General features: G+C 39.0%; 1 protein-coding gene across 5 annotated transcripts in view; it reads left to right on the top strand.

The window, feature by feature from the left end:
• Pcdh15 (protocadherin related 15) overlaps positions 1-21,932 on the top strand; it is a 595,973-nt gene that overhangs the window by 475,828 nt on the left and 98,213 nt on the right. For all 5 annotated transcript variants that reach the window (XM_075979991.1, XM_075979989.1, XM_075979992.1 and 2 more), the window contains exons 23-25: positions 483-595; positions 17,938-18,047; positions 19,970-20,110. In XM_075979991.1, the coding sequence (XP_075836106.1) occupies positions 483-595; positions 17,938-18,047; positions 19,970-20,110 (364 nt within the window). The remainder of the gene's footprint in view (positions 1-482; positions 596-17,937; positions 18,048-19,969; positions 20,111-21,932) is intronic.

The following is a 21,932-nucleotide window of genomic DNA, read 5'->3' as shown; positions in this document are numbered from 1 at the left end:
CTATAAACGTCATCTATTTTATTCTCTAGAGGAATTCATTCCTACTCTTTAAATTCAGAAGAAATTAAATTTTTATAAGTACTTTATCTTTTTGCTGTTGATACAATTGGATTTAACACCTTTTATGTAAGTGTGTTGATGCTATAAACGTAGATTTTTCTCCTTATCGGCAGCATTTACTGTAGATATCCGTTTAGAATTACATAAATAGAGCACCATCCATATACTCTGCAAGAAGCTCGTTTATTTTCTAAATAGAATTAATTGATGTTTTTCTTCTATCAATGACATTACATAGCTGAATGTTTTTGAAGATTAAGGGAGAATGTGGCATGTTCTAACACAGTATTTCTTTCCTTAAAGGGAGTAGGAAAATGTTTACTTCTTCCCACAGCTGGAACCAGAAACAAAATCTTTGATGCTGTCTGTGTTGACATTTTCTCCTATTTATAATCTGTATGTGGATCCTGTCACCTTTTTAGCTGGTGGTTGTGGCTTTTGATGATGGCGAGCCTGTGATGTCCAGCAGTGCCACCGTGAGAATTCTCGTCTTACATCCTGGAGAGATCCCCCGCTTCACCCAAGAGGAATATAGGTATGCATTTCTATCAGGTTTCAGAACACTGAGCTTTTAGTATGCTTTAAAGGTACTCTCGAAATTGATCTGAGTTTACCAATGATGTTGACTTTCAACTCCAGCTTGATATAAACATTAGAATGTAATCTTTGAAGACATACCACTAGCAACCATTTAGTATGAAGCACTTTAGGGATGCTTCAGTGAATAACTGATGCTTTCTAAATAATAAAAGAATTTTGAAATATAATCATATAGTTCTAAGTCATTAAGGAACCCAGTGGTGATAAACAGATTTTTAGTTCTCATTGTCGCCAGTACAATGTGACCTCCACCTCTGATGTATGATATACAGCAACACTTTCTAAGTCATGTGCTGTGAATCTTCATACTATGCTATGTATTATAACAAGGGCATTTTCAAGTCATCAAGTGACAAGAAAATAATTCAGACTAACCAATGAAGTGAGACAGTCTAGGGAAAGTTGGCGAATGTTAGAAAATGGGGGCACTAGCATCATCGGGATAGATTCCTACCCAGTCTTTCCTAGAGATGCCTTCTCGTTATGTCTGCACACGGCAAAGACAGTCAGCTCTTTGCAAACTCTCATCATGTGCTCACAAACATGTATGTGCACATACATCATGTGACACGCATGTGTGTGTATACATATGGTTTTTAATTCTGTTGCCATCCGAAATCTTGACTCTTCTCGAGCCTTAATCAGTATCATCTTCTCATTTCTAGTTTGTCTCAAGAAAGACTTGATTGCCCAGTGCCCTGGAACCCAAAGTAGACTCCATCATCCCTCGTTTATCCTGATAGTGATGCTGATTCATAGATGGGGACATCTGCCCTTATTTTGGTGAATAATCTCTACATTCCCTCCAAGACAGCTGAAGGGTGGTAAATATCCGCAGCACAAATATGCAATCATGAACAAATATACAATACAGAAATTTTAATTTAAAAATATTCCCAATAAAGTAATTACTGCAAGAGGCTCACAGCCCTGGAGTAAAAACAAAGTGTACCTGTTGGTAACACAGTACACCATGAAAACATAATCCACCGGAGACAGTAGCACCACTGTGCTGGGGAAAGAAGGTATATAGATATGCAGTCATGCCTGAACACCCACCTTCTACTGAGCTGAGTTGAAGGTTTGGCATAGGATTATCCATAACAATACTGATAAATGGCCCACATCTGTCAGGCAGTGTCAACATCAGTGTAACAGGGATGATGGAGTCTCCACTGGGTTCCAAAGAATTTAATTCATTTAGTCTCTTCTGAGAGAAATTGGAATTGGAAGAAGCTACTAATTGAGGCTCAAGAGCAAAAGAGATTTCTGATGACCATGGAGTTCATCCTGCTTTTAAATTTGGACCTTAATGCATTATAATTTCAAATAAGTTCTTAAGAGTTTGAAGTTACAGCAGGAGCCAAGATACTGGTGAGTGGAATAAATGAGGACATATCTTGGGAACATCTGCCACCACAAGAAAATTTTATCTTTACAATACTGTAGCTCAGAATGAACTTCCATGATGTAACTCCTGGACAGTCCTCCAAAGCAAGCACACAAACTATACTAAGTTCTAAAGCAAAGGTGAAACAAATCAAACCGTAGTGAGTGTGGCTGTGAGGCCACGCCCCCATCGTGCCCATCACTACTGTCCCCTCTTGCTTGGCGGTTCTGGAATTCTTTTTCTCTGGTTTGCGATGGCCTCAGTTTTCTGCCATTGGAAAAATTTCCCTGATAAATTTCATTGAATGTTTTGAGCACCAAGGCGACAGATTCACAAGGCAGTTTTTGATACTTTTACGTCAACTTGATACAGGTTATAGCCATATGGGAAGAAGGAAACTCAAGTGAGTAAATGTTCTCCGTGCTGTAAGGAAGCCCGTAGGACATTTTCTTAATTAGTGATTGATGTAGGAGGGCCTAGTCCTTTGAAGGTGGTGCTATCCCTGGGCTTGTGGTCCTAAGAGCTACAAGAAAGAAGACTGAGCAAGGTATGAGGGAGTAAACCAGTAAGCAGCCCTCCTGCGTGGCCCCTGCATCAGCTCCTGCCTCTAGGTTACTGCCCCTCTTGAATTCCTGCTCTGATTTCCCTCTGTGATGGTCTATGTTGGGAACTGTAAGCTTCAATAAACCCTTCCCTCTTGGGGTCATTTATGGTCATGATGTTTCAACACTATAGTGATACTTTATTTATGTTTTAATACATAAATCTTTTCTGAGTATCATATGGGCAAAATTAGCCATTAGAGGTCAGACAGTAGTGACACACACCTGTAATCTTGGGATTTGTGAGAACAGAAGCAGATGAGTCTCTATGCATTCAAGGCTACCCTGGGCTACACAAGATCAATGCAGAATCAAATGCAGGTGGTGATAGCACATAACTTTAATCCCAGTACTAGGGAGTCACACACCTCCAACCCCCCCCCCCAGAGGGAATATAGAGTGGGAGGAGAGGGAGGCTCGGTCTGCCTAGTCTTCGTATACTGCTTAGTCCTCTTGGTCTGTGGTCACCCAGCCTTGGTAGATGTAAGACTTCTCTAGTGGCTTGGCTGCTTTGTTTTTCTGGTCTTCAGGTTGAACCCCAATTTCTGTCTCTAGGTTTTTATTATTCGTGCTACATGTCACAGCAATCGTAAATGAAATTTCTACTTCTCCTGACTATTGACCTTAATTCCAGTCCTTCCTTGGAAACTCTAAGAGGAAAACGAATAAACAGCACAGCTAGCCGTGGAGTAAGCACTATCTCTCCTCGGTGAGCTCTGGACAGCCTGTCCTTTCTCTAGGCCCCCACTTGGGACTTGGCTTGTTCCCCATCAGTAACAGGTGTGCCTCAGAGTCTCAGACAATCACGCTGATCTTTGTCTCCTTTGGGTAAAACCTTGAGTCTTTGAGGCCAAGGTCATGCTGAGAATCTGGACATTACTCATTTGGCTTTCTTTTCTATGTATTCTTGTTCAGTACTAACTTTGAAAAACACAAATGTTTTGCTCAATAAATAATTTAGCATTTCACACTGTGCCTGAATATAAATACCAACTACAAATGAATTCTATTTATAAAATTATTAATTTAGAGAAGAAAAAATTGCCAATTATCTGGTGCTCCAAACAAAAGCCATCACAAGGTCTTTAGGAGGGCTCTGACCATGAAGAACTTGCTAACTGCTCCAGTGCCACTCTGATTGTCTCATTCCTACGGTCTTTTGAATCAAAAAAGGGGGGATTTAGCAATCTTGTAACTTATTGTCTATGGATAGACTCCTACATGAGAGTCAGTGTTACTGTTGAAATGGATTTAATGGAATTTGGTACTGAAAAAGAAGACCTTACTTTCTGCCAGATACCCAGGAACATTGGAAAGAAAAAAAACCAATGATAGCAGATATGGTGGTTGATGCCAATAACTGAATTTAAATGTTTATACAATGATGTAGGAAAAACCCTAAAGCAGTTAGCAGCTCCCCAGCAATCTCTCCAGCTTTGCTGATTTGGGGGACACTCATGACAGTGTTTCTGGTCTCCCTAAGTCCTTTCTACTTTCTCATGAGCATACAGCCAAACTGTTTCCCAAGTCCACTTGCTATTGGGAGTCACACAACAGGGCTTATACTTTTAGAAATAAAATGTGGTACTGAATAGTCTTTACCATGTTTTGGCCTGATTGAACCGTTGCCCCCAGGAATACCTGAAATACAGAGTCCACCCAGCACAACCCTGTCAGCCAACTGTTGACAAAGGTAGAAACACAAGACAAGAAATTTATAATCCTGTCTCGTACTAGGTACTGCCATTTCAAATGATATACTTTAACCTTATATTGATTTGAAAGAACTTATCACACAATTTCTTAATCATACTGAAAGTCGTTCTCATTCATGCTGCAGCATTTTCTCAGGTTTCTTGTTCTTTTTGAAAGCATCGTCTATAAGGATTATTCGTTTCATTATATTTACAGTCGCTGGCTGTGGCATTGATCTTATGCTACTGCAGACTATCGGAAAAGCCATCCTCACTGCTTTCTAATACAGAACCATGAGGTATAAGGCACCTACTGCCTTTGCTCTCTTACTTTTAAATCCATTCGCTGCCTTGGCAGTTTGTGTATCACTCACAAAGGACAAAGAGGCATCCATCTATGACTGTATAGAAGATTCTTTGTGTTGGTGTCACTCCTGGTAGAAGAAAACACAAATCCTTCTAGGATCAAATTTTGCAAAGATACAAAACAGTAATGTGTCCATTCTGACCCTGTGATGTGGACTCACAGTCAACATGTGGACAGTATTTTCTAAGAAAAGTCATACTGGGAGCTGGAATACTTGTGTTTTTAGGTCTCAGAACTGTCTCCATTCAAGTGTTGATGTCTAGGTTCCTAGTGGAAAATTTATTTCCAAAAAGAAAACGAGTCCACAAATCACAATCCCAGAGAACCTAGACAACAATGAGGACCCTAAGAGAGACTTATGTGGATCTAATCTACATGGGTAGTAGAAAAAGACAAGATCTCCTGAGTAAGTTGGGAGCATGGGGACCTCAGGAGAGGGTTGAAGGGGAGGGGAAAGGCAGGGAGGGGAGCAGAGAAAAACGTAGAGCTCAGTAAAAATCAATTTAAAAATGGACACATTTAAAGATGAACTAATCTTGTAGCTCAGGAATTTAAACTGAATTCTTGACAATCATGACACCATCTCCCCCTCACCCTACCATTTCATGTATTGGAACCACCACTTAAATCACTCAGAAACATAGATGATGGAGCATTTAAAAAGCCACATGCTTGTCTCTCATGGCAGTCCGAAATGAATGAATCTCTGTGGCCATCTAGAAGTGGACATTTGAGAAGGCTGGTACAGGGACCCTGTCCTTACCCTTTAACCCCATTTAGGTCCCCAGTCTATGGAATAGCACCAACCACTTTCAAGACAGGCCTTTCTCCACTGAGGAGTCGTCCTCTCCATAATTACCCTCAGATGTGTGTTCAGACGTGTGTTCGTCTCCTCTCCCAGGGGATCTCAGTCTAACCAAGCTTGAAACAAGGATAAATATGCAATGCTGTAAAATGTCCACATGACAAGGCTTCGTTAGGAACCCCATCCTCATTCACCTTCTCCTACCTTTACCTGAAACAAAACTCTTAAAGAGCTAGAGGCTCTTTATTGCTGAAACATGCCCTGCCCTCGACATCTATCCAGATGCCCCTTCTTTTGCTTTAATTACATCTTATTCTTCCCTTTGCAGTAAATGAAGATCAAGTAATAGTACCTACCCTGGGAGATATAAGTTATTGGTGTGTGTGTTCTGTGTGGTGTGTGTCTGTGTGTTTGTGATATGTAGCCTCGCATCTTTCTTTAAATCATTTCCCACAATTTGGCTTAAAGAACCCTCCCCCCCCAAAAAAAAAACCTAGAATCATCTTCTAATAATCTGTTCTTAAACTTCTCATGTCATGATTGGCTCAGACCATACAGACCACCTGGCAGACCTGAAAATTTATTATTTGGTTTAACTGAAATCCTCACAGTGAGGTTAAATGTGCTGTTTAATTTCATTTTTGCTTATTCTGTATCTATATTTATGGTGGAGAGTGTGCGTGTGTCACTGTGTGTACATGTGGACAAATTTGTGAAGTCAGCTCTCTCCTCTCATTGCTGAGTTTTCAGGGCCGAACTCGAGTCCTCAGGCTTATAAGGTGAATACTTTGTCCCTTTGAGGCATCTCCCTGGCCTAAGCTATCTCAATCTTCCACCTGCCCCTTTCAGTCTTGGAAGCAACATGAAGGTTAGGGAGGCATTCATTCATCAATCCTCCAGTAATTAGAAACATTTTCTGAAATTATTCCTGATTCATTCTTCTTGGAGCCTTCATCCATTTCATAATTTGTTTCCTCTTCCGAGTGGTATGACTAAAACTGAGTGAAGAGTTATGTGAGAAAAAGGGACATAACAGCCTCCTGGCCATTGTCCTCATATGTAGCTGTAGATATCCTGACATGGTTTGGGATGTTTAGGAATGAAAAATCCATGCAATTGATGTTGTTATTAATGTGACACTTGTACATAATTTAATATATATTATATTTATCCAACTTACTCATTTTCTTTTAGTATACAAGCATATAAAAAGGCCTACTTTAATATATGTGTTTAAATTCTATATTCATAATCCATTACATTTCTCTCAGTTTTCATTAAAACTCCTAAATAATAATAAATATTTTGAAATTATCTTATAACTATCAAAATTGTAGAGTCTGGCAACAATAAATTACCAAGGTGAGACTTAAAAAGCAATACTCTCTTCAGAGGAAACTCCCATGTGAGAGGATTGGAAGGGAGTAGGGGTCAGGCTGGAGGACTTTAAGAGAAATATATATTATAAACCCAAGTTAAGAAGAGATTGGTAAGCCGAGCGGTGGTGGCGCACGCCTTTAATCCCAGCACTCGGGAGGCAGAGGCAGGCGGATTTCTGTGAGTTTGAGACCAGCCTGGTCTACAAGAGCTAGTTCCAGGATAGGCTCCAAAACCACAGAGAAACCCTGTCTCGAAAAAAAAAAAAAGAAGAGATTGGTAATGTATTAGGTCAAAACATCCCAACATCCCAGATTCGATTGTTGCATTGAAATGAGCACAATCTCATTTAAGTGTGCATCTCCATGGCAACCAGGTCATCTGTAGGTCATAGCACAAAACTGCACCTCTATGTCTGTGCTCTCCTCACCAGTAACAGCAGTTTGATGGGGGACACACACCCTTCACACAAATACCCCCTAAGATTCCACCTGTGATTCTTAAAAGTATGGTTCAGATGTGCCTCCTGTGGCTGTGGCCTCAAGATGGAACCTAAACCACAACCTGTCCATGTTTGATGAGAAGGTTCCTCCTGTCTTTCATTATTTAGAAAGCTATTGCAGCGTCATGGAAAAGTCATCTACCACGCCTCTCCATTACGCTATGCAAGAATACTAAAGTCCAAGTAGTAGTTAAGGCTGGATGATCACCCCAGAATGGATTGACCCCTGGAGGGCAAGTGTGTTAGACCCTGAAGAATGACATTTGCTCTTCATCTGAGGGTGGCAAACTGAGTCAGAGTCATGCATACACTGATATCCACTTGCCTTCGGTTTGAGAGTAAATATCACAGAAAGATCAACATGTCTCAGATAGACCATGCAGTCTAAATGTGAATATTGATTTTGTATAGAAATGCAGTGTCTTCTCCATTTATCAAAAAATTAGTCAAAGTCAATTATTTTAAAAGTTTCCAAAAAATACAATACAAATATTTATATAGAGATATATATAGAGAGAGAGGGGAGAGCGCTTTGGTATTTATTTATGATAGATATGTTTCAATTTCATTGTTAAATATTTCAAATTTAAGGTTATAATTATAGACAATTAAAACTGTGCATTTGAAAGTATAGTTTCCATGAAAATAAATAAGTTTATAACTATATGCTAAAAAGAAAAAGACCAAAAAATCCGAATGCATTTTTGTTAATTTCTTAAGTATTTTTTTAATCCTAGAGAAATATTATTCAATCTCAATGTATCAAACCCTGATAAAAGATAATTATGTATAAGACTATCCTGATGATTTCCAAACTTTAATTACTCTTTACTAGAATATAACCTTCACAATTCCCACATTAGAATTAATAACTGGTATGTTGCTGATAAATGTGAATTAATTTCATCCCTAATGACAGAAAACTTATACATAATTCATAGTTAAACTCAATCTTAACGGTTTTATATAGGGGATTGAAATTGCTAGAAACTGGACAAAGAATTAACAGTCTCCTAATGTGTAAAAATGAGGAAAATTATAATTTATAATTAGAGGTAGCTAATATACTAAATTGTAAAAAATAGAAGCAATGTTTTCACTGATGTCCAGTGAGATTTTTTAAGTCGAAGAAATGCAGTTCTGTTCTATGGAGGGACATTGCTACCATTCATAGAAATCTTGACCTACAAATTTAAAGACTTTTTTCCATCAAGAACATGTGTGTAGGGAGAAAACACTGATTGAAGAGACTACAGCAAAGACAAGAAGATCTGTGGGAACCTTCAGATATAGAGAGTGCTACGCGATGGCTAAAGCTGTTCTACTTTTGTGTACGTCTGCTGTCCAACATGAAAACCCACATCTCCTGAGGACAAACTGCCACCATTTAAGTCATTCCTCAAGCATAGGAGGGTTTCTCTTTATAGTTGAGAAAAAGCTTGGGACATTTAGAGTGAGTCCAAACACTTTCCCTGCCACGTTGAACTGAAGTTCTTCACGTCTTCTGAGTTGTAGATGGTTCACAGGCTCTTGTGGCTTCCCTCATTCAGAGTTCATTACTCACATGAACTCTGTGGACGGTGCCTTTTTCTTCTTGAGTTAATCAGTGGAGTGTCCTGTCTAAGGGCCCTGGAGGTATGGTTCTCACTTGATGAGCCTAGAGATGCAAGCTAAGCCAAACTAGAAGGGGGACTTAGGAAAAATCTGAAGAGCCTTATTTTTATTATCTATTACAAGAGAAATTTCCAAGTTTGAAAGGTGTTAACCAGAAAAAGTCATACTGATTATTAAGAAGTCAAATCTTCCCACTGAGTTTGACTTCACAGTCATGAACGACACGGTGTTATTTGCAGTTTATGATGGTGAAGTCATCCATCTTCAGTCTTCCGTGATCTGCAGTAGCTGTGCCATTTAATTCATCGTCTAAGGGGTAATTAATTTTTTTCTTGTAAAATTTTAAAACACGGCTATATTCCATTAACCAGTGCATAGAAAACAAAAGCAGATGCAGAAAAACCACATGATAAGAAAAGACATATCAGGCAATCGCAAACAGGGAAAAGCCAGGACTATTCTGTAACATAATGAAGGTACAATTCTGAGGCAGAGTTCTGAGGTTGTAAGCTTACGTAAGGGGTAAAACTTGCTGCTTACTCTATCTTTACTGTGCCTGACACACAGTACTTTCCAATGTAAAGACACACATTGTATTAAGCTACAGCGGTAGGTACAAAAGGGTTGTCACAGATAAGCTGAATCATATGATCACTAGAATCCCTCCCAACTCATCTTGATTTGTAGTATGTGCCCTGTGACTTTGATGTCCTGTTTTCTGCTATGTATGAATGGAGTCTTGCTCATTACAGACTTTTCCTATATGCCTAAGTTATACATCACTGTATAAATAAGTGCAGTTGTTCCTAATAGCCACAGTCTGTTTCTTATGATCTGTGGGTTGCTTGGATAGAACTTGTGTTGGCCGGAGCTGTGTTCATATGTAATGCTATGAAGAAAAGAGAAGCACACAACTAAACCCAATTTAACATGTTGATTGCATGAAAGATAACAAGCTACTGTAATGATGAGGAGGGCCGGAGCTCAGCCAGAGATCCACATTGCACGGGAAAGGGATTTTAAAGTTGTGCTCGAGAGGTCCTCCCATGTTCATTAAGAGACATAGATTTACAATGAGAAGCATGGAACCCATAAAACAGAATAACCAGGTATGGGGGCCAGTGACAGGTTAGATAGGTGTTTGTCCTACTGTCAGAGCACGCCTCCCTGGCCAGTGGCAATGCCACTGCGCTGAACTGTAAAGCTGGCAAGAAGGGTTTGTCTTAAAGATCGTACAGAGACAATTTACAATGCCAAGTTTTCTAGTGTAAAGCTATAAGAACAAGGAAGCTAAGAACAAAGAACCTGGAAGAATGTTTCCTTAAGTTTAGTCAAATGGGGAAACTTTAAAATTATCTCAGTTTATACAGCCCGCAGGTGTTCAGAATGTAGCGTGAGTTATTGGGAAATGCCTGGGCATCTCTCCCATGTTCTTCTCTTCTGTTCTTGATAAATATGTATCAGATGATTTCCCTCGCTACCATGGGGCAGAGTGGAAGCCTCAGTATTTCTTCAGTGTTAAACTCCAAGTCATGCAGCGTTGCCCCAAGCCTACAACATGCATGCCCTACGCTCACATGGATGCTATGTGTTAACATTTTTATATTGACAATAATTTGAGGAATCCTTTGGATTTCTACTCTCACATCTTCATGCTGAAGGTGCCTTGTGAGTCTGAGCAGAGCTGAACCTCTAATAGCTTCCACCCACTTGGCCCTTGACTAATTTTCTTATTTATAATTCATGCCCAGAATCCGAGAGAGCTGGTGTCTCTGAAGAGTCCTGTCTTGGCACTATTTTTCTTAGTTAAATATGTGGAATTAGGTCACTCTGAAACAATTACCACAAGGTTACAAATGATAGGAGTTGCAGTGGGTGTTTATTTCTTCTCATTTTCATTAAACTTTCGCATAGCAGATATAAAAATGGTCCCTTAATTGGTACTCATTTGCAAATATATTGAATTCCAACATGTCAAAATAAATTAGATTTGTCTTTCTGTAGAAGGAGGGCAGTAGAACCAGATTGGAACCAGTGAACTTTTATAACATCTATTGACAAACACTTTTATGCCCTAAACTGCATAGCATTTAAAAATAATTAGGAGCTTTGTTCAGCATGCATAACATTTACTTTTATTGTTACTTCTTGAACTCAAATATAAACCTTGATTTTAAACTGTGAAATAATTGCTTCATCTCTATTTATACTGTAAAAATGGGGTCTAACATTTGGATACTACAAATTATGTTATTTTAGTAGCTATTATCTAGATGACTCATATAGTTTTGAAATATTTAATTGAAAAAGGATTACTGCACTATGTATTTTCTCAAACAGAAATGTTAAGCAAATATTAATTTATGACACCAAGAAAAATTATGTTGCACATTTCTTACATATAAATTATTATAAAGCTGATAATCTTTCTGGTTTATACTTTATGTATAAAGATTATTAAAGGAAGTTTAAAGTTATTATGATCAATTTTCTTCTAAAAACCACTACTGTTCTGGTCCGTGCATGTAGTGAAGCATTGTTCAGCAAGGCAATGAAATGTGATGTTCTATCATGAAGCTACTTGGAAAACGAAAGTACATGTGGCTAAAGAAAGACAATATTCCATGCCATCTAATTATAACCTCATGGCATTCAGGGAAATGGGACCAGAGATAGGCTGCAACTGGAGGCTCAGGAGGAGGGAAGGAGCAGAGAACGTAGGGGAGTTCTGAGATCACCATAAATCAGACTTCCATTACCTAGGACAGCAAAATTCCGGACTGTGCTGACAGCAGAAACAGGCATGTAAATACACCAAAACTGTTACGTGCTTGACTCTCTGAGACTTGTATGAGCTCACTCTCACACAAGGCCTGTGAAGGCAGTATTAATAGCCATCTTTGCAGCCAGGGACCTGATCATATTTCACTATGCCTTCTACTTCATTTTCCATGAATAACATCCCCATTTTTTCATTGCTGTTCTTTTGCAAAAATTACACAATGGAATATTATTCAGTTCTTAAGAAAAACAAAATTAACTTCTCAGGTGAGTGGAATTGGAAATATTCTGAGTGATATAACCCAAACCCAGAAAGATAAATGTCACATGTTTTTGTTTTGTTTTTCATTTGTGGCTGTTACCTTTGATCTTCAGATATGTTCATTTCATTTGGAATACCCACAGGAGTTGGGAAATTAGGAAGGGGCTGTGGTAGGGGGGTTTCGAGGACATATAATGCAGTGGTATAGAATGAAGTCATGAAGTCATGGAACAAGTAGGATTAAGTGGGTGGTAGTGAGGGGCAGAGTATAGCAAGGAATAAGAGGAGGAATAAGAACCTTTTTAAAAAGTATTAGTTAATTCTACTACTCTAAAAGCTTTCTAAAATATATGTTTTTATTAGAGGAGTTTAAATGGAGTTACCCTTAAATGGGAACAATGACTAATTAAAACCCCCATTTTTGAGTTATTGTACAAGGGAGTCCAGAGGACCCTAAAACATTGCAGATCATTGCCAATGCTCTTGGTTACTCCAGTTCATGGTAAGACCGTATAGCTGAAGTCACCAAATACTTAAGTTACAGAACGTGGAGAAAATATACTGGAACTGACCTGGAAATATCATCCCTATTGGCTAGTTTTCATAATACTTGGGGGGGGGGGGTACTATGCCTGCTACTATGGAGAAAAAATAATCATCAGTCTTACCCAAATGTGAACCATGTGTGCTACAATAAAGACTTCTGGCAAGAAATACAATAGGGGTGCAATAGTGGTACACATGTCATGGGAGTAATCAACCACTTTGACTGGATTTTAATCTTGCTCCATAAGAGGAAACCCATACATCACACTGTTACTCAGGTCAAAAACTTGTGGCCACCCAGATAATAGAACCTAGGAAAGTACCTACTACTATTATTCTTCTAGATGAAATTAGCATTAAATTGACCTTTAATGACTTGTATTTATACCCATAGATTTGTGTATCTTTCAATCCTTATCAGAGAAGCCTTTTTAATCAGTAGATGGTGGTTACCAGAAACCCACAACTGATAAAGATTTGAGGAATAAAAGACACTGGAATGTTCAGCCCTAAATGGAATGTCACCCCCCACACACACACAGTTTAGGGATTATTGTGAAAGATATGAGTGGGAAAAAAAATTGGATGACTACAAATAACCAGTATTTTTTGGACATAACAAAGTAACAACACATACAAACTTATAGCAGCTGTGACAGCATGCACAAAGCCTGGGAAAGATAAAGCAACTTTCCTTGGAGAGGGAAAGTTGGCACAATCTCATGAATAGCCAAGGGGCTTTCCACAATTGATGGCTGCTGTGAGAGGAAGAATCGGTTTTCTTTAAGGATGTGACCCCTGGTGGGTTGACCATGCTCAAGTGGTGGACTACACAGCCAACCATATATGAGTAGCACAAATTGGACTTGATGGATTTTACGGCAGAGGGCTGCGGGCAGAGAGATGAAGATGGATCGTGGAGGGGTTGGGAGTAAATATGAGTAAAATGTATTGTATGAAAGTCTTGAAAAACTAATAAAAACTTTAAAAAAATGTAAGCCATCCCAAGAGATGCATACCCATAATCCCAGCACTCAGGAACACAGGGACATGAAGATCACTCAAGTCTGAGGGAAACCTGAGCTACACAGAGAATTCTACACCAACTAGACTGCTTAGCCAGATACTATCTTCAAAAATAAATTTAAAGAGGTCTAGTAATGCACTTTATAAGAAAAATTTCAGGTGTATGAGTTAATAATGGAAGATTTGTTTGGGCTAAGGCTTCTGAGAAATCTTTTCTTTACTTTACTTATAATTAATTGCTGCTGAAATTAAGCAGTACATTTTGATTATCCTTGTAGAAGGAAAGAAAAGAATGATACATCATAATCTATCAATCGCAAAGAGTGAAATTTGAAAACACACTAAAAAAATGTTTACCCATAAATCAAATTTAGTCACCTGATGCTATAAAACAACATCCATTACTTATCAAATTTTTAAAATTCATGCAACTCACATTTTTAAAAACTTTGGATTTAATTTCTTTTGTCAATCCAGAATATCACACTGGAATTACATACATGAAGTTTATTAATATACTATAACATCTCAGTTATACATTGCCACCACCTTACCTCCATCCATCTCCATGGTGATTCGTGCTCACCTGATTTAACCTGATTATGAGTCTGTTTCTCCATCCATAGGATTATCTTGCTCATAATTTGTAGTTAATGTATCTCATATCCAATTTATATCTCACTGCAGAGAGAGAATGTAATTTGTCAAATAATAAAACAGATCTTTTCCAGAGCATAAAACAATAATAAAATGGGCTTGACTTCCAATAAACAGAGAAGAATTGAAAATGTTTAATCTAATGTTCACTTCTCATAGAGGTCCACTCAATTCAGGCAGGAGAAAATTGAATTTTTATAGCAGTGTTTGTTCTGGTAGAGAGAAGTGTGCCACTAGAATAATTAAGGCAAAGGTTAATGAGCTGATATTTGTCTAGAAGGAAATTAGTTTTACACATTCACTTTCAAGAAGAAATTTAAATGTTTTATTGGTATGCAGAAGATGTAATTTCATTATAAATTATGTCATTCTTTTTTCATGTATTGATTATTTCATGTATTGAATACCTTGATTATTCAGTTAAAGTAGCAAAAACGAATACAACATATCATTTCCATGTTTGAATTCTTTTCCCAGTGTTAACGCTAGAAGAGTGTTCCAGCTGTCAAATTCCCACACATACATCTTGTCCTGATCACAAAAGAGATCGTCATGAAAACATAGCAGTTAGCTTATCACATATAGTAACAAGACAGAAACTTAGTCTGAGCACCAGCTATGAACTTCTACAAGAGAAATTCCAGGTTTGGAAATCACCCAATAGTTTGATTAATATGTTTTCTCGTGTCCAACATATTAAAAGTAGCATGTAATATTATATCACAAATAAACAACTCAGAATTCTAGTCTTTGAGTATCCACCTCAGCACAATCACAGCACAACACACCTGAAGTGTAAGAATCACACCTTTGTCATCTGGAAGATTCGGCAGTCAGGAACCCAGGCATGGACTAGGTATGGCCTGTCTTGTGATCTCTCATGGTGTTGTCATACAGGTGTAGACCAGGGATAGACTCATCTGAAACTCATGTAGATCCCCAAAGAACTGATAGCTTGGATACACTTCTAAGCTCAAGGATTCACGTCAAGAATTAGAGGTTGTTAGATCTGGGGGCTTATGTTCACTTCAGGTTGGTGGTCGAACATCCCTTTTGGATGTTTGTCACATTAAAAACTCCCCATGACAAGTGAATCATTCAGTCCAAGGACAGATGTTGTCAATAAGGTCTGCTGGTAACAGTGAAGATAGAACCTTCAACTTCCTGCCATATGTAACACTCCCCAAGTAGCAGTTATTCTGTCCAGCATGGGATGTGGTAAAGAGTGACCACTGCCTGGTGTTAAATGTTCAGTTATGCCACTCAATCTCTTATCTGTTAATATGCTATTCTGGTTAGATGTTAAAAGCACATGACCCTCATGTAGAAGAAGACAAATGAGCAAGAGGGAAGAATGTCTGGAAGAAATAGTTGACAATCATGTTAGAACTCTCTGCCCTGCCCATGCCCTATGGATCTCTCCTTTTAATCCTATCCAGGTTCAGTTCTACATGGTCACCCACTAAGCAACAGAGTTGAAACAAGTAGTCTTTCTTTTCCTTTGTGAGATCAAATACTACAAATTTATAGTTAGGGATCAAATCCAACCTTAAAACTTTGTAAGTGTGCGGTTGTTCTTTAGTATGTTAGTGTCATTTAAAGGTCAGAGTATTTCTACTTCACTGACCCAATACTGTAACAATATCGAGATTAGTTGCTTATGGAATATATTATCTTGTTAATATCTTACTTTAGAAATCTACTTCATCCATATGTCTTTTTCTAACATAACAGCATTAAAATTATCAAGGAAATTGATAAGAGTACTAAGTAAAGAAGGTGTGAGATAGAATTCACTGTTTCCATGAGTGAAATGCTCTTTGTAGGAAAGGCATGGGTACATCTGTAACATAATTCAAATGAAGAGAGTCTGTGTACTGGATGTTTTTGTGTGTCAACTTGAGACACTTAGAGTCATCAGAGAGGAAGGAGCCTCAGCTGAGGAAATGCCTCCGTGAGACCCAGCTTTAAGGCATTTTCTCAACTAGTGATCACTGGGGGAGGGTGATGGTGATGGTGGGTGGTGCCATCCCTGGGCCAAGGATCCTGAGTTCTATTAGAAAGCCAACTGAGCAAGTCAGGGGTAGCAAGCCAGTCAGCAGCTGCCCTCCATGGCCTCTGCTACCCCTGCTTTGCTCAGTCAGGTTTCTTACAGAACTGAAGGATCCTGACCTGCTTGAGTTCCTGTCCTGACTTCCTTCAGTGGTGAACAACAATGTGGAAGTATAAGCCAAATAAACCCTTTCCTCCCCAACTTGCTTTTGGTTTATGGTGTTTCATCACAGCATCAGAAATCTTAACTGAGACAGTCTGGTTTGGTTGGAATCGGTATTATCAGAAAATTTTCTCTTAGATTTCCATTATTAAACTCTAGAAAAAACAATAATTTATTTTAATAGTTAAAATGAAATTCATGGGTAAGAATTCCATTGGCTTTTCCTGTAGTGTACCATATAGAAACTCAAAGCTAAGAGTCATGCCACAATGACCAAAGAAGGGTGATAGGTTTATTCACCATCCTTAGTGATGAGGCAGCTCTCCCCAGGCTTTCAGATGACTAGTGAAGGAACCCACACTGCACAAAGTACAGAGGTAAACAGAGAAATGGGTGGGAGTAAATTAGGCATGTGAATTAAAACTAAATAAGTATCTACTTTATACTTTTTTATCAAAATGGCATAAGTGGCTCTTATCCTTTATCAAGGCCAGTTATGGAATGTTAGGTGATCACAGAGATAGGTGGTAGAGTATCTCTTGGATCCTGTTAGATTTGCATAACAGTTAATCATGCACAAGAATTGAGCAACTGAGCAAAAATATTCATCAAGGATTTTATAGTGTGTGTGTGTGTGTGTGTGTGTGTGTGTGTGTTTGTGTATCATTGTCCTAGACTATACTTATAGTTCTATATCTTATACAGGATGCATCAAGAAAATCATGATGCAATGGTCAATAATCTGTATTAGAATACATAAGAATTGAGAGAGAAAATCAAGGTTTCTGTGAAAAGAACAAATACACAAAAACAACCGGCAACTGGGGGGGGGATGACGATAGGATGTTCTTGTATGTTGAGGCCAGTGACACATTAATATTGTAGTTTTCATTGGCATTGTCAGACACAGCAAGTCTGGATGGTGTAATGAGTTGTGAGTCACAAGCTATATGGCACGGCATGAGTACATGAAGTTAATGTCAGCATAGACTAATTACAGTAAACAATATCATAACCTGAGACTTTAAAAATACAGCAACAGACACAATGGTGGTGTCATAAAATGCTCAAGTTAAATAGAATATTTATAAATTTATAAAAGTATTACTGTTCATCAGTGGATCTGGGGTAGATAATTCTATGTTTCCAGTTTCACTCTTAAAAATAAATGTCACTTATATTTTTGGTTGTGAGTCTAGCCTTTAAAGACTGATCCCTCTTGCACCTCTTTAATCCCAGTACTTGAGAGGCAGCATCAGGAGAATCTCTGAGTTTGAGGCCAGCTTGGTCTACAGCGTGAGTTCCAGAACAGCCAGAGAGCTACACAGAGAAAACCTGTCTCAAAAAAAGCAAATAATGATAATAATAAAAATATTGTGCTGAAATAGATATGAATGAATAAAGGAGGGAAATGATCATCTTTTTTTTAAACCCTGCAGGCCTCCTCCTGTAAGTGAGCTTGCCACCAAAGGGACTGTAGTTGGTGTCATTTCTGCCGCTGCTATCAATCAGAGCATCGTGTACTCCATTGTGGCAGGAAATGAGGAAGGTAAGTAGGAAATCTTGCCTATGTTTTCTCCAAAAACCAATAAATGTAGAATCAGGTGAATTTTTGATTGAACTCTTATTTTCTCTATCCTAATGTAATTATGTCCATCTTTGATGTAATTTATGGCTTGATTAATAGTCTCGTTGCATTAGCTAAAGCCATTGTGTGTCCTGATTAATGCTTAAGCTTCAAATATAGAAGATTTTTACCCTCCCTTTTTTGGTGGTATTTTTGTGACATTTCTTCAAAATGAATGAACAGTTATTTCAACCACAAGAGATAATTATTTTCTAGACTCCTCTTTCCCTTCTGTGGACCACAAGCCTGACCTCATGGCATACTAATCCTGAGGAAGCTTATATAAGTATAAATACCAAAAGAGCCACATCAGTGCCAACAGACAGGTGTGTTACGTAATACAATGCCCCAAACAGCCAAATCAGTTAACAGGATTGTTGAGTTTAGTCTCTCGGCCATGCTCAGAATGGTAGTCATTTGTTGTGTTCTGGGAACAACATCATCTCCCACTATGTCCCCGCCATGGTCCCACTAGGAATGGCATGTCCCACACATGTTCCCACCAGGAATGGCATGTCCCACACATGTTCCCACTAGGAATGGCATGTCCCACACATGATCCCACTAGGAATGGCATGTCCCACACACGTTCCCACTCCTGTTCCCAGCAGGAGCAATACCATCCTCCTCCACGGAAATGTGTGTCAGCGTTCATCTGCTGTTTTCTCTTCTGAGGCCCCGAGCAGCCTGGGATGTGATGGGTAGCTGAGAGTGCTTAATACAGATTTAATATAGTTGTTTACTTTGAGTATTTAATCAAAGAGTGAGCATGGCTGTTCCTTGGCATCTGAAAGGGCAGTCTTGAGACTGCCTGAAGGGTTCAGGTCCCCACCTCTCACTAGAGTGGGCTGCCCCTTCAGGAAGCTCTCACTGACCTGCTATTAATTGATCCTCTGTTTTCACTCCACCACTGCATCTCCTCCCTGAGGCAATGAACCTCCTTTCCCCAGTGCTTCCAAATCTGGAAAGGCTGTAGCTTCTCAGCCTGTTCTGCTGCTCGCCCTGTCCTTGTCCTTGAAGGTAGCAATAAGCTCTCTCTATCAACAGCTTCCACCACAGTGGCTGTTTCATGCAGCTTCTCCATGTACTCACCTTGCAAATGCTGCATGTCAGTTATATGATAACAACTCTTCCCGCTCCTAGCAGTGTAGAGAAAAGCAAACAAGCATGTTCCCCATGAGCTCAGAATTAATCAATCCAGTTACAGTTAAGCACACATGTAGAGTATTTCAAAAGATGTTGATCACTACAGAGAAAGGGTAAAGGAGGATATAGGGGGAAAAACAGTGAAGAACTATACACAGTGCTTCCTTCTTTACACTTAAATTACCTACATACTAACTTAAAAAAAACAGCAACCAAGCAAAATATTTTAAAATATTCATTAAAAATAAAGCATTTTATAAAAGTAACCTACAAGCTAAATTGCAAACATGATCTTCAGTGTTCATTGCTAAGCATCAAATCTGCAGGATTAGATGTGTGTTGAAGAGTAAAAGTAGAAGACACCCAGTTAAGCAAAATGCAACGAGATTCTGTAAGAGAAAGGCCCTGCTGAAGCAGGACCATCTAACATCACGGTGACAGGAGGATTGCCAACTGAGCACTTGCACCCGGAAGACTCAAAATAACATGCAACCAAAGCTACAGTCCGAATGCACCATTCAGGGAACACACATTGAAAATCCCAACAGCAGGAATGTGTTTCTGAATACCGAAACCCTATCACTTTGAAGCTTAACAGTTCTTTCTGATGTTTCCACTGCTGTTGAAATCATAATACCCTTTAAAGAGATTTTTTCTTTCCATGTCAAGAAACTAATTAGCTGTATCTTAAATTCCAGATAAGTTTGGAATCAACAACGTCACAGGGGTTATCTATGTGAATGCACCCCTGGATTACGAAACACGGACCAGTTATGTGCTTCGGGTGCAAGCAGACTCTCTGGAAGTGGTCCTCGCCAATCTCCGGGTTCCTTCAAAAAGTAAGCTACATTGCTTAAGAGAATGAATACGTTTTGCGGGGGGGGGGGGGGTGCTGGTTTAATAAGGAGTTACATATGCATAAAATAAAGCTATCTTTTGATTCTGTCAGAACCTCTTCACTTGCTGGTAGCAGATGGCATGGCAAATCTAGGGATAAATTAATAACATACATTCTGCTTATAGATAATGTATAAAATACTGTTATGATAACTGCACTTGCATACGTTGATCATTAACTTTTCATCCCCCTTTGAAAGCCTGGGACCATGGCTAACAATACTGCAATGAATGCATGACAACCAGACAGTGACTACATAGGAATAGAGGGAAAAGCACATTATGAACCATAACTAGGGGGCTGGCAAGATGACTCAGTGAGTGAAGTGCTTGCCACCGAGCCTAGACGTGAGATTGAGCCCAGAATCCTCATTGGAGAAGAAAAGAAGCAACTCCTGAATGTTACAGTTGACCGCCACATACAATGGAGGCATTCATACCCCCGATGTACACACAGAGAGACAGAGAGGGAGCAAACTATATAAAAGTATAGTATTTTGATAAGTCATTAACAGTAATGCCAAATTACATGTGGCATCCCATTTAATTTTCATGCATGTCTGTGTGATGATGAAATGGCTGCCCTTAGTTTCAGGAATGTTACAAAGTGACAGTCAGTACATCAAAGGCATGATGCCACTGAATCTGTGATGCTGAAACATTCCTTTGACCTGCCAGAGCAATGTCACCACCATGGAAAAGCAAGGACAAGTCAGTTTGTAGAAAGGACTGACCCCGGCGCTAGGAGATGTTACCAGTATCACAATATAAATCCATGTATGTAATATTTTTTCATGCAAATGAGCCTTTTATAACCAGTGTGTCCTGGTTAAGATCTGGTTACAATAAAAATACATTTCACCTAACTTCATACAATAGAGGCACCTGCAGAAAAAAAAAAGTGCAATAAAGTCTCTAAGACAGTGGTTCTCAACCTGTGTTTAGGGGGTCAAAAAACCCTTTCACAGGGGTGGCATATTGTATATCCTGCATATCAGATATTTACATTATAATTCATAACAGTAGCACAATTACAGTTATGAAGTAGCAATACAAGTAGTTTTATGGCTGGAGGTCACCACAACATGAGGAACTGTATTAAAGGGTCGCAGCATTAAGAAGGTTGAGAACCAGTGAGCTGAAACAGCCACCTTTGCCTTTGACATCATCTTTCAATACCATTTTACAGCACAGCATGCATCAGCATCCCTCGACGGGGAAGAGGAAAAGAGATGGAGGGGATGTGGTGCTCAGAGAGAAAGCCAGGTGCTGAAAAGGGGCTCAGGGTGGGAAAAAAGTGGGAGATGTGATATACAGGCACATCAGCTCAGCCACCGACTGTCACTAGAGGAGACCTTTATCTATCAGAAACATTACTTAACCCACAGGTGTGGGTGGCTGTACAGTTGTTTGTAAAGATACATCAATGTTATTTGAAAATCCAGGTCATGAGGCTGGAGAGATGGCTCACAGGTTAATAGCACTGCCTGTTCTTCTAGAGGTCCTGAGTTTAATTTCCGGCAACCACATGGTGGCTCACAAACATCTGTAATGAGATCTGGTGCCCTCTTCTGGCACACAAACATGAATGCAGGCAGAACACTGAATATATAATAAATAAATAAATAAATCTTTAAAAAATAAAAATCCAGGTCACATAATACATTTTTAATTAAATGAATTAAACTGTCCTCGGAGACAGTACTTCACTGGCTTGTTTGAATTATTTTAAAATGGCAAATCACTTGCCCCAGGTTTTAAAGA

Source organism: Microtus pennsylvanicus, chromosome 7 (genome assembly GCF_037038515.1).
Source record: "Microtus pennsylvanicus isolate mMicPen1 chromosome 7, mMicPen1.hap1, whole genome shotgun sequence".
Taxonomy (NCBI): domain Eukaryota; kingdom Metazoa; phylum Chordata; class Mammalia; order Rodentia; family Cricetidae; genus Microtus; species Microtus pennsylvanicus.
This window is presented reverse-complemented; position numbering and strand designations above follow the sequence as displayed.